Source organism: Pseudorasbora parva, chromosome 22 (genome assembly GCF_024679245.1).
Source record: "Pseudorasbora parva isolate DD20220531a chromosome 22, ASM2467924v1, whole genome shotgun sequence".
NCBI classification, from domain to species: Eukaryota; Metazoa; Chordata; class Actinopteri; order Cypriniformes; family Gobionidae; genus Pseudorasbora; species Pseudorasbora parva.
This window is the reverse complement of record NC_090193.1, coordinates 27,926,082-27,945,328: the sequence shown is the minus strand read 5'-3', so window position 1 is coordinate 27,945,328 and position 19,247 is coordinate 27,926,082. Positions and strand designations below refer to the sequence as shown.

Below are 19,247 nucleotides of genomic sequence, written 5' to 3'. Positions count from 1 at the left end.
ATTTACAAAAATAAAATAAGCAATATTCAGATGAATACATAATGTACCAACATCAACCCTGGGTATCTGCACTTGGAGCTTAATTATGTGATTTGGGGGAAAACATTATTCGGAAAGACAAATGCCCTCTAAAACTGAATTTATAACAGATAACACATTCAAAACATTTTTAATAGAGTGTGCAAAATGACTATTCACTATTTAAATAAATGACTATTTGAATACAATTATTTTTGTATCATATAAAAATTGGTGCTAATACTTTTATCTTCTTCTTCTATATCTCAAGTTCAATAAATTACAGATATCAAAATCTCCCCCGAGACAGCTCTCATCTCGCATTTATGTCACAGCAAGATGAAGCTACTAGATTAAACTGTCAACAGGCAAGGTCACTAAAATGAAGAAATAAGCAAATAATAATTGCTTCATTTAAATGTAAAGCCACGGTTCTCCAATGTGTTTAAGAGTTACAATCACAGATGCAAGAAATATTCTGTTTCTCGTGGTACTGAATTCTAGTGAATCACTTTTGGCACAAACGTTTAGAATCTGCAAATAAAACTCCCTTATTGCAACATTTAAGGCAGAATCCCCACACACAGCATTCTGACAGGCCCCTGCAGTTAATTAAAACATAAAATACATACTCCATAATAGTCTGTAAAGATTAATGTGCCATGCAGCTCTTATTGTCCTATTTTCACTGAGTATTTTTGATGACTCCCTTTGGCACAAGACTTCTACTTCCACTTCAAAAGAACAACTTGTTCCCAACAAGAATAACAACAGTCTAATGGATATTGTCCAAATACAAAAGGACATTTTATAGAACAGGTAATACAGTTTATTTTTTAACGATGTGCAGGCCGGATGTCAATCCAGATAGATAGATAGATAGATAGATAGATAGATAGATAGATAGATAGATAGATAGATAGATAGATAGATAGATAGATAGATAGATAGATAGATAGATAGATAGATAGATAGATAGATAGACAGACAGACAGACAGACAGACAGACAGACAGACAGACAGACAGACAGACAGACAGACAGACAGACAGAGATAAATAGATAGACAGACAGACAGACAAACAAACGACAGAGATAGACAGACAGACAGACGACAGAGATGGATAGATAGACAGACGACGACAGAGATAGAAAGATAGACAGACAGACAGACGACGACAGAGATGGATGGATGGATGGATGGATGGATGGATGGATGGATGGATAGATAGATAGATAGATAGATAGATAGATAGATAGATAGATAGATAGATAGATAGATGACAGCAGTTTTGTCATTTATGAATCAATGACCTTGTCGTCTGCTGTTTTTCCACTAACGTTGTACAGCATATACATTTTTTTATAACATGACTATGCTGGTTAGCATAAGTTGAATGGTATAGTCCATATCAATTCAAACCTATGTCTATTTACATGTAGATTTAAGGAATCGCCATTTATTTACAGTATTGTAAATGACATGTTTTGCTTCACCTTCTTTTTCTATTCTTAGTGAGATGAAATCACAGACCATGTTTTCTCCCATGAAAGCATTCATTCTCCTGTTCCAACCTGCTGATGATAACGACAAAAGGAAGTGGGCCGCCCACGCTCCTGCTCTTGGAAATCAGTAGGTGGGTCTTTGGGGATGACATAGAAAGGCATGGAAGAGCTCCTGGACAGCCGATTGCACACCAGCGCTTGAAACCGTTCCCGAAAACGACTGGAGAGCAGGTTGTATATAATGGGGTTAACAGCAGAGCTGAGGTAGAAGAGCACGCCCGAGATAATGTGCACATATTCAAATATGTTATACATGTGGTCCGTCCAACTTGTGATGAAGCTCCACAAGAGTCGGTCAATGTGGAACGGAGCCCAGCAGATGGCAAACACTAATACCACCACAACTACAGGAAGAGAGGAAGAAGAAATCAAGTAAATCAACTATACAATCAACTGTGAAATAAGCCCTCAGATTCAAAGACTACTCTAGGCATCATGCCTAGAAATCCCCTGGCATCTCAGTCTCTATCTAGAATACTTCATTCTGATCTGTCAGGCGCAGTCAGGTATTTATTTAGGCCAGGAACCTATTTTTCACAAATATGCAAGCACAGCTTTTTAGTTTTTAGCAGATGAACTTTGCTCGCTCGATGAAATAGGTATGTTTCCATACACTAATTTTCTTCAATCAGAATGAATAGTCCGATTTCAGAAAAATAGGATTTCTGAAAATTAAATAAAACATTGCAATCCCATTCACATATAAGTTTACATGTGCATTACAAATTTTCCAAACAAAACTTGAGCGCATGCATAGTAGCCTCCCCAGTCACCACATTCGGAACTGTAGAAAGCCACTGCGATAATGTCTTGTCAGTATACCACCACTTTTTATTTTTGTTGCAAATATTTAGTAAATATTAAGTCTCCTCCACAGACCAGTTCATAAGACATTTGATGTAAATAAACATATGCACATTCCTGCATAAAACCTTTGTACATAAGCACGTGCACAAGGTGTTTTTGAATCCAAATAAGAAAATAGCCGGATTTAAGTACGGTATTTACATTTTTCCTGCATGTGTTTTGGATTATTTCAGGCCTACACCAGCCATTTCAATCTGATTGAAATTACATTGGGATTGAGCTCAATCGGATCGTCTGAGGTGTTTACATGAAGGTTTTTTGGTCCAGTTGAGCCATCAATCTGACTCTAAACATTATTTGGGTGCATATAAACATATCTAATAAATCAGCACACAATTCCTAACTGAACACAAATGCGTCAAGGAAACTCACAGCTGTGTTTGCATGGATCGATGTCTTCCATTGCAATGGGCGATTTTTATAAATTCAGTGTTCAACTGTACTCAATATTGACAGTGACTATGCAGAATAAATGGTCGTGGTTTATCAGTAATGTATAGGAAAACTGAAGTGGTAAGTCATGCAAGGCATGATGCAAAAAACTAAAAAAAAAGCTATTTTTATTTTATTAGTACAGTCAATGTTTGTTTTTATATATACACTCACCTAAAGGATTATTAGGAACACCATATTAATACTGTGTTTGACCCCGTTTCACCTTCAGAACTGCCTTAATTCTACATGGCAATGATTCAACAAGGTCCTGAAAGCATTCTTTAGAAATGTTGGCCCATATTGATAGGATAGAATCTTGCAGTTGATGGAGATTCCACCACGTCCCAATGATGTTCTATTGGGTTGAAATCTGGTGACTTTGGGGGCCATTTTAGTACAGTGAACTCATTGTCATGTTCAAGAAACCAATTTAAAATTATTCGAGCTTTGTGACTTGGTGCATTATCCTGCTGGAAGTAGCCATCAGAGGATGGGTATATGGTGGTCATAAAGGGATGGACATGGTCAGAAACAATACTCAGGTAGGCAGTGGCATTTAAACTACGTGGCATTTAAACGCACCTTAGTTGGCACTAAGGGGCCTAAAGTGTGCCAAGAAAACATCCCCCACACCATTACAATACCACCACCAACCTGCACAGTGGTAACAACGCATGATGGATCCATGTTCTCATTCTGTTTACGCCAAATTCTGACTCTACCATCTGAATGTCTCAAGAGAAACTGAGACTCATCAGACCAGGCAACATTTTTCCAGTCTTCAACTGTCCAATTTTGGTGAGCTTGTGCAAATTGTAGCCTCTTTTTGCTATTTGTAGTGGAGATGAGTGGTAACCGATGGGCTCTTTTGTTGTTGTAGCCCATCCGCCTCATGGTTGTGCGTGTTGTGGCTTCACAAATGCTTTGCTGAAATTCTTTGTAAACACTAGAAATGGTTGTACGTGAAAATCCCAGTAACTGAGTAGATTGTGAAATACTCAGACTGGCCCTCTTTCCCATTCTGACATTCAGTTTGGAGTTCAGGAGATTGTCTTGACCAGGACCACACCCCTAAATGCATTCAAGAAACTGCCATGTGATTGGCTGATTAGATAATTGCATTAATGAGAAACTGAATAGGTGTTCCTAATAATCCTTTAGGTGAGTGTGTATATATATCAAATCAAAATGCAAGCTTTGAAATTTCCTTTCAGGACAACCAAAGTATCTTTCAAACACTAAAGTAAACCCTAGAATGGCAATGCATGAGCTTATAGCTTATAAGAGTCTATAAGTTAATAGCTTTAACGGTGAGTAAATTGTGCCCTTACAGTGTATAATTGTATAGACGTGCATGCTCTATTAATGCATCTAGGTCGCATTCATCATGTAGGTTCAAAGTCATTATAAGACGATAAAGTCTGCTAAGAAGTGGCAGATGCTCTGGGAATAGAATCACAGCCATTAAGGAAAGGCGTACAGATTGTTTTGAGGGGGACGGGGGTGAGTTTAAACAGTTGTTTGGCTACAGATTTTACTGCTTCAAAAATTAAAACCATCCAGATGGATTTATTTAGACATTTAAATGATGCTCTGCAGGCTTTTACATTACATTTGGACTTTCCATGCCAGTGGATTAGGGATGCTACTAATTTGGATTTGTCATAATGATATACAAAAGCAAACAAATGAAAATAAGTAGTTTGAAATGAGAAAATACGTACATATCTTAAATATAAATGTGGTGGCCAACACGCTGTGGCCTTTATTGTTAAAAGAATGTTTTATGCATAATTACATTAACAGTACTTTTGAAAAAAATATATCATCATGTACACTGAAGACTTATCTATTTATTTATTTGTACATGGCTCTAGTCTAAAGCACCATCTTGATTGTGGAATAATGGTGGAATTATAGAATTGTATGTACATTGCACTATAAAAATTAACCTACATGAAAATTAGAACTGTTGCTTAAAGGGATAGTTCACCCCAAAATGTTCAGATTCTGTCATTAATTACCCTCATTCTGTTCCAAACCCTTAAGACCTTCATCACAAATTAAGATTTTTGATTAAATCTGAGAGCTTTCTGAACCCACATAGACAGCAATTTAATTACCACTTTCAAGGCTCAGAAACCTTTAAGGTGCACGTAGTATTTTTGCAGTAAAATATTCAAAAACCACCAGGCCAGTTTTATATATTTTGTTCAGTTGAGTTCTTAAAATATCCCAAATGTTTCCAAATATTAGTAAATTGTGAGAAAATTGCTATTTTAACCATGGAGCCGGGACGTCTGAGGGAGTTGCCTGTCAGCTGTCTCATATCTGCATTACCCATGGTTTCCAGTTTTATTTGGCAGAAACGCTTTACTCTTAGCAGTGTTAACAAGTGTCACAGCAACTAGCGAGCGAACGCACAGAGTGACGTCATAATTTTAAACACATTTAAATGTATCTAATATGATAACCAGGGCTGCGTTACCTCATAGTCATGACCGCAAAAGCGGAAATGGCAGCGACGACTGTATAACGTCATAATAAAAGTCCCGTTGCTCGCAAGCCTTGTGTGGCTTTCATTTGCTCAGCTCCACAACACTCTGTCCTGCTCTGCTTCATACTACAGTAACTTTAATAATCGCATTCATGAACATGATTTCTGTCCGAGTCCTATCCCGATTCTTTTCCACCAGCTGTGAGGTGAAGATCTTGCCTAGAAATCTAGATGCACCCTAGCGGCAGCAACTCTCAATACACTTCTTAGCTGTAAAAACCACACTCTGGTTCGGGCCAACTGCATCGTGTATAGAGTCGGTGGGCGGGGCTTAACTTAATGACGGCCGAGTTGCGCTTGTGTGCTTCTTGTAAACACAGAAGCTGGCAAACGGCGGTCTTTCGAATCAGCTTTGACCGCGACTCTGGAAGACTTAGAGTTACGTTTTTTTCTGTGAAAAGAACAAAGAACGGCACTGAAGTCATTCTTAAAAAGGGAAGATGTGTTCAGAGTTTTGCCGACCGGATACGGCGAATGTTTAATTTGTCAACTAACGTTAGCTCTGCGTCACCTTCGTTGCTCTGGTTGGTTGTAGGGCTATCCAATTGCATGCACGGCGTGCAGAGGGAGTTTAAAAGACGACCGTTTATCCCACCCCTCGGATTAAGCCCTGTCAATGGTGAGTTTCCAGACCAAACATCTTGATGTGGGTCTGGCTTGTCAGGCTAGTGAAGATCACATTTCCCAAGATTCTGAGCTCAAACTCGGCATCATCAAACTACGCCTTTGTTTTGAATATGCGCCCTCTAGCGGTTGGAAAAGTTACATAGCGTAGCTTTAATTTTATGAAGCGACGAGAATACGCAAAAAACAATCAAAAATAAAGACTTTTTTCATCAGTTTTTTCAAGTCTGTGTCAGACTCTTATGCTGTCAACGCAGTGTAAACAGAGCAGCACGTCATAGTTCTATGTTTCTATTATATTTTTGCGAACAAAAACTATTCTTGTCGTTTCATAAAATTAAAGTTGAACCACTGTAGTAACAAGGACTATTTTAACTTAATGTCTTTACTACTTTTCTGGGCCTTGAAAGTGGTAATTAAATTCCTGTTTTTGTGGGGCGAGAGAGCTCTCCGATTTCATAAAAAATATCTTCATTTGTCTTATGGGTTGGGAATGGCATGAGGGTGAGGAATTAATGACTTAATTTTGATTTTTGGGTGAACTAACCCTTCAAGTAAGATGATGTATACAACTAAATCTAAACTTAAAATGAATATAAATGAAACCTAAATAATATAACAAAACATAGCAAAATTACTAAAAATAGTGGGAAATTAAAGCTACTTTAATATATTAATAAAAATAATAGTAGTAATATATAAATAATACTTTTTAAAAAAAAACACTACATTGTCCAGTTTTGTAATTTAGTTTTTACTTTAAATATCAGGCCTTCACTCACAGTGCATCTTGATGACCTGCCTCCTCGGTCGACTGCCCAGATGGACTTTCCAGCTGTCGTTGCTGTGTTTGCCCAGCTTGCCCTTCCTCTGCTTCAGTCCCCTGCCCAGTGTCAGACCAATCATCATATAGAGCACACTTATCATCATCATGGGGACAAAATAAAACAGCACGGTGGTGACCTGGACCACCAAATTATACACCCATTTAGGCTTGAGCAGGTTGCAGGTAGCTGACTCCAGAACCCTCTCTGGCAGGTACTGGTACTGCAGGCCATGAAGCGAGGTGTTCGGGATGGCACAGAGCAAGGACAGAGCCCAAACGCTGGCAATGACCCTTTGAGCATGCTTGTTGGTAATGGCGTAGCGGGTTTTGAGCGGGTAAATCACAGCTATGTAGCGTTCCACACTCAGCACTGTAACGTTGAGCACGGAAGCAAAACAAACCGTCTCGAATAAGAAGATCTTGAAGCAGCAGATGCTTTCGCCAAAGGGGAAAGGGTAGTTCTGCCACAGCTCATAAATTTCCAGCGGCATCCCAAAGAGCAGCACCAGCAGGTCCGAGATGGCCAGGCTAAAGAGATATAGGTTGCTGGGTGTCTGCATCTTCCTGTCTTTAGTGATCACAGTGCAAGTGAGGAGGTTTCCCAAGACCCCTGTGATGAAGATGAGGATGTACGTAAAAGTTACGGGGAAGAAGAAAGGGGATCGTCTAGGGCCCAAAAGTCTAAACAGAACTTCATCCACGGTCTGAAGTTGACAGAGCCCACTCTCGTTGCCGGTGAAGTTGAATGTAGTGCTGTTGCAGAACACATGACCCTGGTCTGATCCATTCATAGACTCGCAAAGGCAGATCAGAGCCATCATGGGAATCCACGGGTGAAACGATTAAAGGTTCCCTCTCAGATTAAACGATCCCTCTCAGATTGCACCTTCAGCATGATGGAGACCTGTGTCAAACAGATTTACACAATATAAAATGCTGACTATACAATATAAAGGTTGAGGTACATTAGCAAGCAGTAGGTTTACTATCTGCATTTGTATTTTAATTATTGTTATTTCCTCAATTCCAAAGTGATTTGAATAATCCCGAACAATTCAATACAGCATGGGTTTTCTTGCCACCAAATCACCTTTAGGGTTTCCAAAGTTACTAGCCAATCAGCATTTTCACTGGCCACAATTTTTGATTTTCACCATGGGAGTCATTGTCGTGTTGAGTCATGTCATGTTAAAAAAAAAGTGCCCAAACACGCAGGGAATACTCATACAAACTAATATAAGAACAGCACTACCACCGACCTTCACCGTGGGCACCAGGGACTTCTCACTGTACTTCTTCCCCTTACATTACCATTTATTTTGGATGCTGTTAGAGCTAAAATTATTGATTTGGGCTCATGAGACCAGAGTATGGATTACCAGAAGTCTATGTTTTGTGGTAATGTTCATATGTAATATGGTCCTTGAAAAAGACTAAATTTGTTTCTTGTGCTTTAGCTCCTGAGCTTGTGAATAAGTTGTCTGGCTATCACCAAAACAAAGGTCAATTTAAATTTAAAGGACAACTCCGGTGAGAAATTAACCTAGGTGTAATTAACAGATGGTTACAGACTAGATCGTTGGAAATACAATATAAAGGAATTTTTTTAATTTTTTACATGGAAATCGCATGTAAAAGAGTTTTATCTCTAAAAACAGATTAGCTTATAACGCTTATCTATGGGGCACCGGGTAGTGAAATTAAATCTCTAGTTAATACCACTAAAACAGTTTAAATAACACAAGTAATGTAAGAAAGCTATTAGCTCTGCTGTTGTTCATAAATACCAGTAATGATGTTGTACAATGAGGATGCTGTCATGTTGCCGGATATAGAGTCAGTGTCCCAATATGTATGAGCCAGTGTCCATTACCGTTCTTACTAGTGCCTGAATTCATATACCCAATATACTGATTCATGAGCACAGGAGCTAGGGAGCTGATTGATATGCACCCTTAATCATCAAGCTCATGTCAAGTACATATAATTGCCTGAAGTGATTCGGATCAACTCCAAATAAATCTCATAAATGTCCTTGGGTGCGTCTCAGTCAGCTCTCTAATTCCGTAGTCAGGGTACTGATCAGGGAATCTGCCCTTTTAAGAGCTGTTTCAATCACAGAATCCTTCCAGGGCACTGTAACGTTCGCTCCCTAAAAAGTCCCACAACATACAGTGAAAACCAGGGAGCATCGATGCACAATATCTTCCCCTAATGGAAGTCATGGTTAGTCATAATCTAGCTAACATTTAGAATTTATTTACGGCTGAAATGTTACACGTATTTAAAGAGCAATGTATTTATCATAATGCACTTTAACATTACAAGTATTGCCAGAAAGATATCAGCTCTTCCGTTCATAAATACCAATGATGTTGTACAATGAGGACTTGTCATGTCGCTATAAATAGAATCATCAGTGTCCCAATGTGTAGTGAGCCAACGTCCATTATCGTCCTTACCAGTGCCTGAATTCATGTACACGATATACTGATTCACTAGACTGGGTAAACCCAGCCTGATCTGCCAGCGATTTGATTACGCCTGGCAACTCAGTCTGGAAACGCGAACATTCATTTCTTCTGCTTCTGATACACTTTTGCTGTTACAATAAAAGACTGGCTTATCCACCTGGTGCGCTATTGGAAGGTTTAACACGATGACAGATAGAGAAACGATGGGTCGTTGCCTGTTGATCACGCCTCTTGTGGTCTGATTGGTTGAAGGACTAACCAATTGCGTACAGAGTCATTCGAATAATGCTCGTTGATCCCACCTCTCCTGCAGTAGAAAATACAGAGCAGACTCCCCAGACCAATGTTCAATTTTAAAGGACCAGTCCGGTGAGAAATGACCCTCGGTGTAATTAACAGATGGTTACCGGGTAGATGGTTCTCTGGGATGCGTTTTCATGAAAATCAAATGTAAAGAGTTTTATCTCTAAAAACAGATTAGCTTATAACGCTTGTCTATGGGGCACCGGGTAGTAAAATTAAATCGCTAGTTAATACCACTAACAAGGCTCAAAATAGCCTCACACTAACACGGTAGCATAATGAGGGTCTCTACATGCAAACCGAAGCATTGAGAACTTTGTAAGTCTACAAACAGTTTAATAAGAAGATACTTTATAAACACAGTACATTACAAGTTCACGGACAGGCGCCATCTTGGAAAACAGTCTCGACTCATCAATCCACGAGCGCTGTTCTAAGTGAGCTGTTCGATAGGAATTAAGTTTGTGAAATGTAATAACATGGACATTTTTATTTTTATTTTCTCTGTTGCGTTCAGTGTTTTCTTCCGGAAACAACGGACCATATGATGTTCCAAGTCACAGTTCATCACTTAGAACAGTGCTTGTGGCTCGACCAGTCGAGACTGTTTTCCAAGATGCCGACTGTCCGTGAACGCGTAATGCGCTGTGTTTAAAAAGTATCTTCTTATTAAAGTGCATTATGATAAATACTTCGCTTGTTAAATATATGTGGATGTGCATTTCTTCTTCTTGTATTCTATAATGAATTGGAAATTGTTTTCTAAAAAAAAAAGGTAGGCCTATATATTCAGGTATTTATGTTACAGGCAATGTCTGTATTTGGTATCTGAGAGCTGAATGAGGGTTTGACCCATGTCAGGAATTCAGTAGCCTAATGTTTGCCAAATAAGCCCAGCTTTTAGAGAATAAATATGTACAATTAATTTACTCATACAACCAAATTGGCCAAGATGTATAAAACATGTCAAGACAACTTTCTCTGCATCCCAATTCGCATACTATCCATACTAACTAGTATTCGAAAAATAGAATTAATATGTCCCAAATCGCAGTATGCTGAAAAGAGTTCTCCAAAGATACCCGGATGGTTTTACTATTTCCGGTCAAAATTCGAAGTGCGGATCGGCGCACACTCTTAACGGCTGATATTGCCCACAACCCATTGCGAGTTGGACGATGATTCGATTAGAATTACAAACACGGATAAAAAGTGTTTAAAAAACTACAAACATGACAGATGTGCGACCCAGACGGTTAAGTTGAGAGCTTTAGATAACGGTTTGAGTGATAAATTATCAGTATTTAACCTGACGAAAAAATATTTATTCAGTGCTATCCACATTATTTTTCACCTGCAGCAGCATTGTGAACTTTTGTAATGATACGTTTGGCCGCTAACTCTTAAATGCATCATTATATTTCAACTGCAAACACAAGGAGAGTCTCTGCATTAAAGACCCACACATGGCAAATCAATGTGCTACTACATTTCTCTCCAATACGGTAGGAAATGAAACTGAATGTGGAGGATTTTAACTGTGATGAATCTGACGCTGATTGACAGCAGTTAAACGGTGATGGGATGCACGTAACTAAGCGACAGAGTCCGTTCGTTCGTTCATAAATTTCCTTGTATGGGCCTTACGGACAATTCTACCGGAAGCACGTGAGAGAGAGAGAGGGAGAGAGAGGGAGAGAGCGAAAGTAACAGGCTACCCCCATCAAAGCGCTGGCTCGTAGGCTGCTGGACAGGTGATGTGCACATAACAATGTCACCAAAAAAGTGCGTTTTTGGTTGCCAGACCAAGACAGTCCTGCACAGATTCCCCCAAAACCCCGCGGTAAGGCAACAGTGGATGTAATTTGCTTTTCCGGATCAGCAACTGAGTTGCGCGAATGTTTATATCTGTTCGCTGCATTTCGGTGCCGACTGTTTCATAAACAAGGCCCAGCTCGACGCCGGATTTTCCCAATCGCCTAATGCTAAAGGATGGAGCAGTCCCAACGTTAGAAGGGTGAGTGAGACTGCTTCAAATGTCTGTGTTTTTTTTAGTCCGCTTACTGTCTACACAAACCACGCGTAAACACACAAACACACGTGCACAACTGCACTTCCCACATGTACACCTTCAAAGACAAAAATACGACGATATAATTCAAGTATAAATATGTAAATAACACAAGCCGCTAAGCATATTATATAGTTAGTGTATAACTTGTACCACATAGAGACGTCCTGCTCTAGTCGTTTTTGCTGCTGCTCCTGTTCAACTGCAGCCTCTGGGTCTGATTCCGGATCATAGATGTATGGCTGTATCTGATTAAAAGCCATATTTTTATTTTGAATAAAGTTTTTTTCCCGCTGTTAGGGATGACACAGCTTTACGACGCACTCGACTCAACACAATAGCAGCAGCGAGCACACGTCATTCTTTAGCTCCGCTCACACGACACGCCCCCACCCGCTCGGCTTTTTTCGGAAAGACTCGGAACAGCGCATCTTTCTTATATAATTATTAAAAAAATAAAGACTTTTCGGAGATATGCAGGATGCAATGCTACTCTATAGGTACTCAAGATTGACATGACACTGACTGAAACTGAGTGTTTCACCCCCCCTTTAAATGTACTTTCGGTTTAATATATTTCAGTGGTTTGTAATCAAGTTAATAATCAGCCTATGTCACATGGGGTCACCTAAAGCTGGGTCCACACACTGTGCGATTTTGGCTGTCTGAGACAAGTTTAGCAAATCCTAAAAGATTCCTCTGATCCTAGGTTAAAATCTGTCGTCTTTGATCGTTAGTTTGACATGTTCGCCGGCAGCCGATTAATGACCGCTGCGATCAAATTTGACCTCACATGAAATGCTGGCAGTGTCAGAAGATTTGGTGCGCAATCCTGCAGTGTGACTTCTCCTACGACGACCTTTAAATATCTTGGTTTTTCAAGACAAACTATGACCAAAACGAGAGCTAGAGATTTCTTTGTAGCCAGCATTTCTGTCCCGCGTGTAATGCAGCTCACTGTCAACCGAACGTGTCATTGATTGATGATATAAAACACCCTGGACGAGTTTTCTAGCGTGTCCATTTTAGCGCGCCTTGACTATCGTACTGTCAATAATGACAACTGAGATCCTACAGACATGTATTACATCTAGGATCATGTTCGTACAGTCTGACAAGCAACATTAGCAAAGGATTTTGAAAACTCGTACAGTGTGCAGGACCCTTTATACACGACCAGTTCATAGTTAAAGCATTTGCTTTTTTTTATCTTCAATCACTAGAGAATAATGAAGAATTGTCTGACCAGAGAAAGTGCATATTATCAGTTTGTTTTGGGGAACGTTTCCTGATCAGATCTTGACCAACCAAATCCAACCATGAAGAAACTGTGTATCTGTGTGTCAGTATCCTTTGGTACAGGTCCTGATTTTCATGAAGTGAACAACTGGCACAGAGGGAAGATAAAATGATCATCTTCCAGACAAACTGGAGCCCAGAAACACTGATACATGACATTAATTGAAATCAATGGAGACATGCTTCGATCTACATGTCCATATGTGGAGAATTTCTAAGTTATCTATGTTTTAACCAATCAGAATCATTCAACCTGATTTAATGATTGAGATTAGTGACCTGTGTTAGAGTATTATTGCTGTTCTATTGAGTGCGTATACACAGCAGCCTACAAATTCCGTGCTGAAGCTTACTTCTGCTGATGAAACTGCACACTATATTTCAGCAAATGTTCTTCACTTGAATGCATCTCTGACTCCTGGTCTTCATTCCTCATTTCTGGTTGTCGTGTCTTAACTGTAAATTCCCCTACAGTACCTTGTGACTGAGGCAGCCTAACGGTTAACGATCTACAGCAAAATTCGGTGATAACGAATCACTACAATAGTAATTTCTCATTCAAAATAACATCAGAAGGAGAAAACGTTTGTAAAAAAAAATATATTTAAACACAAACTGACCAACAACTGCAACTTCCAGACAGCATCTTTTCGGCATCTTTACCAAGACGGCATCTTTACCAAGTGCGAATAGAGTGGCTTGTTGGCAAGTGCTATGCGCATTAGCGCTGCCTAACAACGTCTGGTTGGGCCAAACAAGATTTAAAATAAAGACATGCTTACTTCAACGCCTTCTGTGGTAAAGTGTAAGGCTTAAGGACCCGGGCTCGAATCCGCCTTTTGCCGAGCTCGCTCTTCTCTCTTTTTCCATCACATCGGAAAGGCATTTACTTTCAAAGAAAATTATGACAATGTTCTAAAAATGGAAATAAAGTGCCAAACGAAATGTTAAAAGCATTTATTATGTAGGGGTAGGTGTAGGGAGAGCTTTTATTGTCCCATTAAGGTGGCATCCATTTAATAATAAGTATAATCATTTACACTATTATTATTGCATCCCGTTAATGTGCACCAATACTGAGGTGCAAATATGTATCTGTCAAAATAAAGTATAAATTGCATGTAATTACTATTATTACTATTTACTTAAGTGAAAGTACATAAGTATTAGTTTTTAAAGGGATACTCCACCGCGTTTTCATATTAAACTGTGTTAATCCCTTAAAGCTACACTGTGTGATATTTCCCCCCATCTAGCGGTGAAAAGGTATATGACCATCCAGTGAATAATAGTTTCTGTTCCTCTCAATTCTGATTTCGTTTTAACTCCTACGGTGGCCAATTTAGTCCAAGATTAACATGGCAACCCCCCTCTTCACATTCGACACGGTGCCATCGAGTGTTTAAACGGAAAAGGCGAAGCTTGAATTTACGGGTATGTCCCTCTTTGGCTAATGTACTTTCAAGATGGAGAGGCAACATGGCGACCGGCATTCGAACCCCTCACCCGTGTATTTTCAATGGCATATTATAAACTTACGAAAATACTTTATTACTTGAAAGAAGTAAATATACATTAATGAGCACATATATTTTTGAAAGAACTAAGTGTTTTTAGCTAAGAATAAACTAAAAAAGTTGATGACACATACCTCTCTCGTCTCAGTGCGTGCTATTAATCTCTCTGACCCGCGGTGACATTCTGATAGCATTTAGCTTAGCCCACTAAGCCCACTTCATTCACTATTGTACCAAACAGAGATCAAGTTAGAAGCGTCCAAACACCTCCACGTTTTCCCTATTTAAATACAGTTACACTAATATTTGAACGACAGTATGGTGACAAAATAAAACGTGGCGCATTTCTTAGCGGGTTAAAATGGAACTTTAATGTATGGCGGAATAGCACTTTTGAGAGTACTTCGACTCAGCGCAGTGAAAAGTGCCAGCTGAAAAATCCTCCCTCACATCTCCCCCTCCCCCCATTGACAGAAATGAGAGAGTCAGTCAAATGGCACAGAGAGAACATTTACTGTATAATTGACCCTGTTCTAGCACAAAACCTCATGGCTGTGTCATACTTCATCACACCTTTCGATCACACACTAGATGGTGGGTGCAAGGCCCTGCGCTAACTTGATGTGCGAGGCCCTGGGAGGAGGGGGAGGGGTGTATTAACAGGCTCTACTGTTGCTATAGTGACAAAAATGTGTTGTTTGTGTTGTGGATATTTAAGAAAAGTTTGTTTCACTTCATATATTCAGTTTAACAGCATTAGGTTAACGGAGGTGTGACTCTTAATTTAAAATTTGAAACTTAAATTCTGTTCTAAATTACCAACGGGTCAAACGTGTTTGCAGAATGGTCTGACTCTATATACCCATATGAATCTATACTGTAGTTTACCTTTATAGTGGTGAATTACAGTAATGTGGCAGTCTCTAACATGGTAATCTGTTTACAGCATAACATGGCGATGACATACATAGCCTACTGTCATTTAAAATGCTGTATTTAATGACATCTGTCTCCCTGATGCATCTCTGATCAGTTTGATGTTACACAGTTCCCTCTCCCTTGCACTCTATCCTGCTTTATGTTCACACACTACAATCTCTCTTTTTCACACACACACACACACACACACACACACACACACACACACACACACGTACGTCTGGTTCACTACACTGTAAAAAAAAAAAAAATGTCTCCAATTGAACATTTTCTAGTGACTGATCACATCTGCATTTTTCAGTTGGCCAAACTGCAATTCTGTGAATTGATGCAATTTAATTCACAGAAATTCAAATCGGCCAACTGAAAAATGTAGATGTGATCAGTCACTTGAAATTTTTCAATTGGAGATATGCATTTTTTTTTTACAATGGATCTGCGGACTTTAAACGTAATTTTTTTTTAATATACAATTTTATACTGTACAAATTGTATATTCTATTGCCTTACACTAACCTTACCCCTACTCATCACACAACATTTATATGTAGTTCATTTAAAGGGGTACTTCAGCGCTGGGGAGATGAATCTGTATTTAAACTGGGTCATTAATGTAGTAGAAATGTGAAATTATTTTTAAATTTGGTGCTTTCTAGACTGAGAAAAGACAGAAAATGTATTTTTGTCTCATAGGGATGAAAGACTACAATTCCCAGAATGCTTCGCTGCCCTGTGAGACCATTCCCAAAGCCACCGCGTTCATCTTCAAAAAATCAGTTCAGTTAGAAAACAGACACTACAATTAAAAACTGTCTGTTCAATATATTATGATTTAGTCGCTGAGGAAGTGTCAGGACAAACACAGCAGGAGTCAGATTACAGGCATAGTGATGAGCTGAATGAGCTCTCATGATGAAAGCTGAGGTAAACGCGTCCACGCAATAGTTCAGTAGTTCTCGGCGCGTGTTCAGTCTGGCGCGTTTTCAGTTCATGCCTTTGGAAGCTTAACTTTCATAAAGATTAACTTTCATAATTAACTTGAGAAGATAAAATACTCACTTTGCTCCAACGGCCGCCATTTTCCCTGAATGCCTAAGCCGAGCTGTGAGTGCGACCGGTGCGACCCCATCCCCCATGAGCGAGCTTAAAACATGCGGAAAGGGCTCCCTCTGCTGGCTATAGCGTCTGGCCAAACCTCGCTGCAGCCTGTAGCACGATGACGTAGCTGGATCAGATCCAATACGTACTGGATGGATCGTTATGGCAATGTCATAGCCTACCGATCTCTGGGTTAACTTATAATGCGGATGCGCGAGTCTCAACGTATGATCAATACTGTAGCCGATATAGATGATGTTCTAAACCGTGTAGTTGTAGTACTGATGAATAGTAGGCTATTAAGTAATTAATTGATGAATAAATTATCTTTTCATAAATGTGATGCTTAAATTATCCCAGTTTTGCTGTACATGCATGCAAAACAGTTACAATTTTAATATATTCTGATCATACTTGCTGTTGAGTGGAAGGAAACATGAGTCAAGTAATGGTCTCTGTAATTTTAATCCTCAAGGTACAATGCAACACGATCTGCAAAGAACTTAAAACACAAGTAGCCTATACATTCAAGGGAAAATGCAAAACGTGTGTCCTGATGGCGTGAGCATGTTATTAATCATTATTTTGGTGCAAGCGATTATGTATATATTACGCATGCGTATATGACGTCATCGAATTGTGAATGAAACCACCGCGCATGCGCATCCAGTACGTGTTGGATCTGATCCAGTACGTAATCGTGCTACAGGCTGCAGCGAGGACTTCTTGGAGAATTTTACCGATGATGCAAATTGACGATATTTGCGTCACCGCAGTAATATTTCCAGAAATAAAATGCATAAATCTCTCGTCTCAGGGGGATATGAGAGGGGAGCACGATCTTTCGAATATACTCCAGGGTTTATACTGATAGTCCATAAATCCATATGCTAATCGCTGAAGTAACCCTTTAAGTTCATGTAACTTTAACATATTAAGTAATGCAGCAACAGAACCAATAGTAAAATACAACACACACACACACACACACACACACACACACACACACACACACACACACACACACACACACACACACACACACGTGCATGGACATAGTGGTTATCATCTAAGATAAATCACTTAATGTATGTAATATTAATACATTACATTTTGGTAATTTAAATCAGAAATTGCATACAAGGTATATGTCGATAGAATAAATATAACCTATATAGAAATGTACCATTTGATTAATTGACCACGAATCGATCAACCATTAAATTAAGTTAGATTAAATAATAAACAAATATATTAAACTGAAAAAGAGGATATGCAAATCAAAAGTTTAATAGAGCTTTATTAAAGGCAGTTTCGTGAATTAAACATAGATTAAACACTTATTTTGTGTAGTTAAATAGGCCTAGTGATTTTGTACAAATTTTAAAATATGATGACATATCTGAAAACAGTGCACTTTTGATGATTTGTTGTTATATTAGTAGCCTACTAAGAGTTTTGAGAATTAACCAATTGGTTGTGAAAATTACGCCAAAGCAATTAAAATCTGTATTTGTCCCACTCTACCTGCTGTCCCACTTTTGCTGAACTCACTTCAAATATAAACCAGTGGAAACGCATAGCCTCTTATGTGTGTACACAGGGGCAGAGAATACATTCTTATGGCCCTTTCATTCATTTATTTAAAATAAGACTCAGTATGTCAGTATTAATGATTATTTAAAAAACATCAATCCACACTCCCCTTAAATGAATCACGACGCGTAAAAAAGGAAGCAACATGAAATCAAAACTACTGTATGATCATAACATTGAGACGACAATATGTGAGTTAATACGCATTGTGAGTTCAGTGTGGTTATTATGCATACATATACATTTTAAACAGCTGCCTTACTTTATAGCAACAGCTTACATTAAATCATAGCCTATTTATGTAATATATTTATTTTATGTATGAATTGTATGCATGCATATTTCGTCTGTACTACAGCTGACTTAACTATATATTAAAGGTACTTCGAGAAATACTTAATTGAAGCTTTAAGTGTTTTCAAAAGAAGAAATGCAGAAAGACACTCACCTTTCCCGCGTCCACGGTGCACGCGCACCGCGTCAAGACTGCTCTTAAACTTCATGATGTACACAAATCCCTGGCAACGCAAAAATGTTAAAACACTCGCTTTAAATAATCACTTTTTTTGTAAAATCGTGCAGCCATGACGGGTGTCTTTTACAACCATTGCAGTGCCTGTGCCTTGACTGAGTTGCATGGATGATGAATCTTTGCGGTGAGGACGCAACCAAACATCCAATGAGATGACCGTGTTGCCGGTGTTGTGCCGCCGAATTCTGATGTGCATACGTGTGTGTGTGTGTGTGTGTGTGTGTGTGTGTGTGTGTGTGTTAAGTGGTGGTGTTGGGGGGGCAATGGGGGCACAGCAATCAGGTAGAGACTTCAACGAGGGGGGTAGTAATTTGGCAGGCAGTCGAAATTCGGCAAATTCAGGCAGTCAAAACCTGGCTTTCATCCTTCTGTGTGGTTGTTTCTGTCAGGGGTTTTATCGGCTAAATCAAACAAATGTTGCCTTTGATTGTGTATGCATGACTCGTTTTAAAGTGGATTCAATGGACCAGGAGGGAAAGGGGCAACTGATGGTGATGGATAGGCATGCGCGCATCCGGTTGCGTCT

At 39.2% G+C, this 19,247-nt stretch overlaps 1 protein-coding gene across 2 annotated transcripts; it reads right to left on the bottom strand.

Moving 5' to 3' along the window:
* Window positions 1-1,208: 1,208 nt before the first annotated feature.
* On the bottom strand, window positions 1,209-18,880 carry nmur3 (neuromedin U receptor 3). 2 transcript variants are annotated; one of them, XM_067431470.1, is made up of 3 exons: window positions 18,638-18,880; window positions 6,849-7,796; window positions 1,209-1,927 (listed from the first exon to the last, which is right to left on the bottom strand). In XM_067431470.1, exons 2-3 carry the CDS (start codon window positions 7,711-7,713, stop codon window positions 1,575-1,577), a joined length of 1,218 nt encoding a protein of 405 aa, XP_067287571.1. In that variant the 5' UTR covers window positions 7,714-7,796; window positions 18,638-18,880; the 3' UTR covers window positions 1,209-1,574. The 2 variants fall into 2 exon arrangements, with proteins under 2 accessions (XP_067287571.1, XP_067287570.1); XM_067431469.1 differs by lacking the exon at window positions 18,638-18,880 and adding an exon at window positions 16,555-16,636.
* Between the last annotated feature and the right edge of the window lie 367 nt (window positions 18,881-19,247).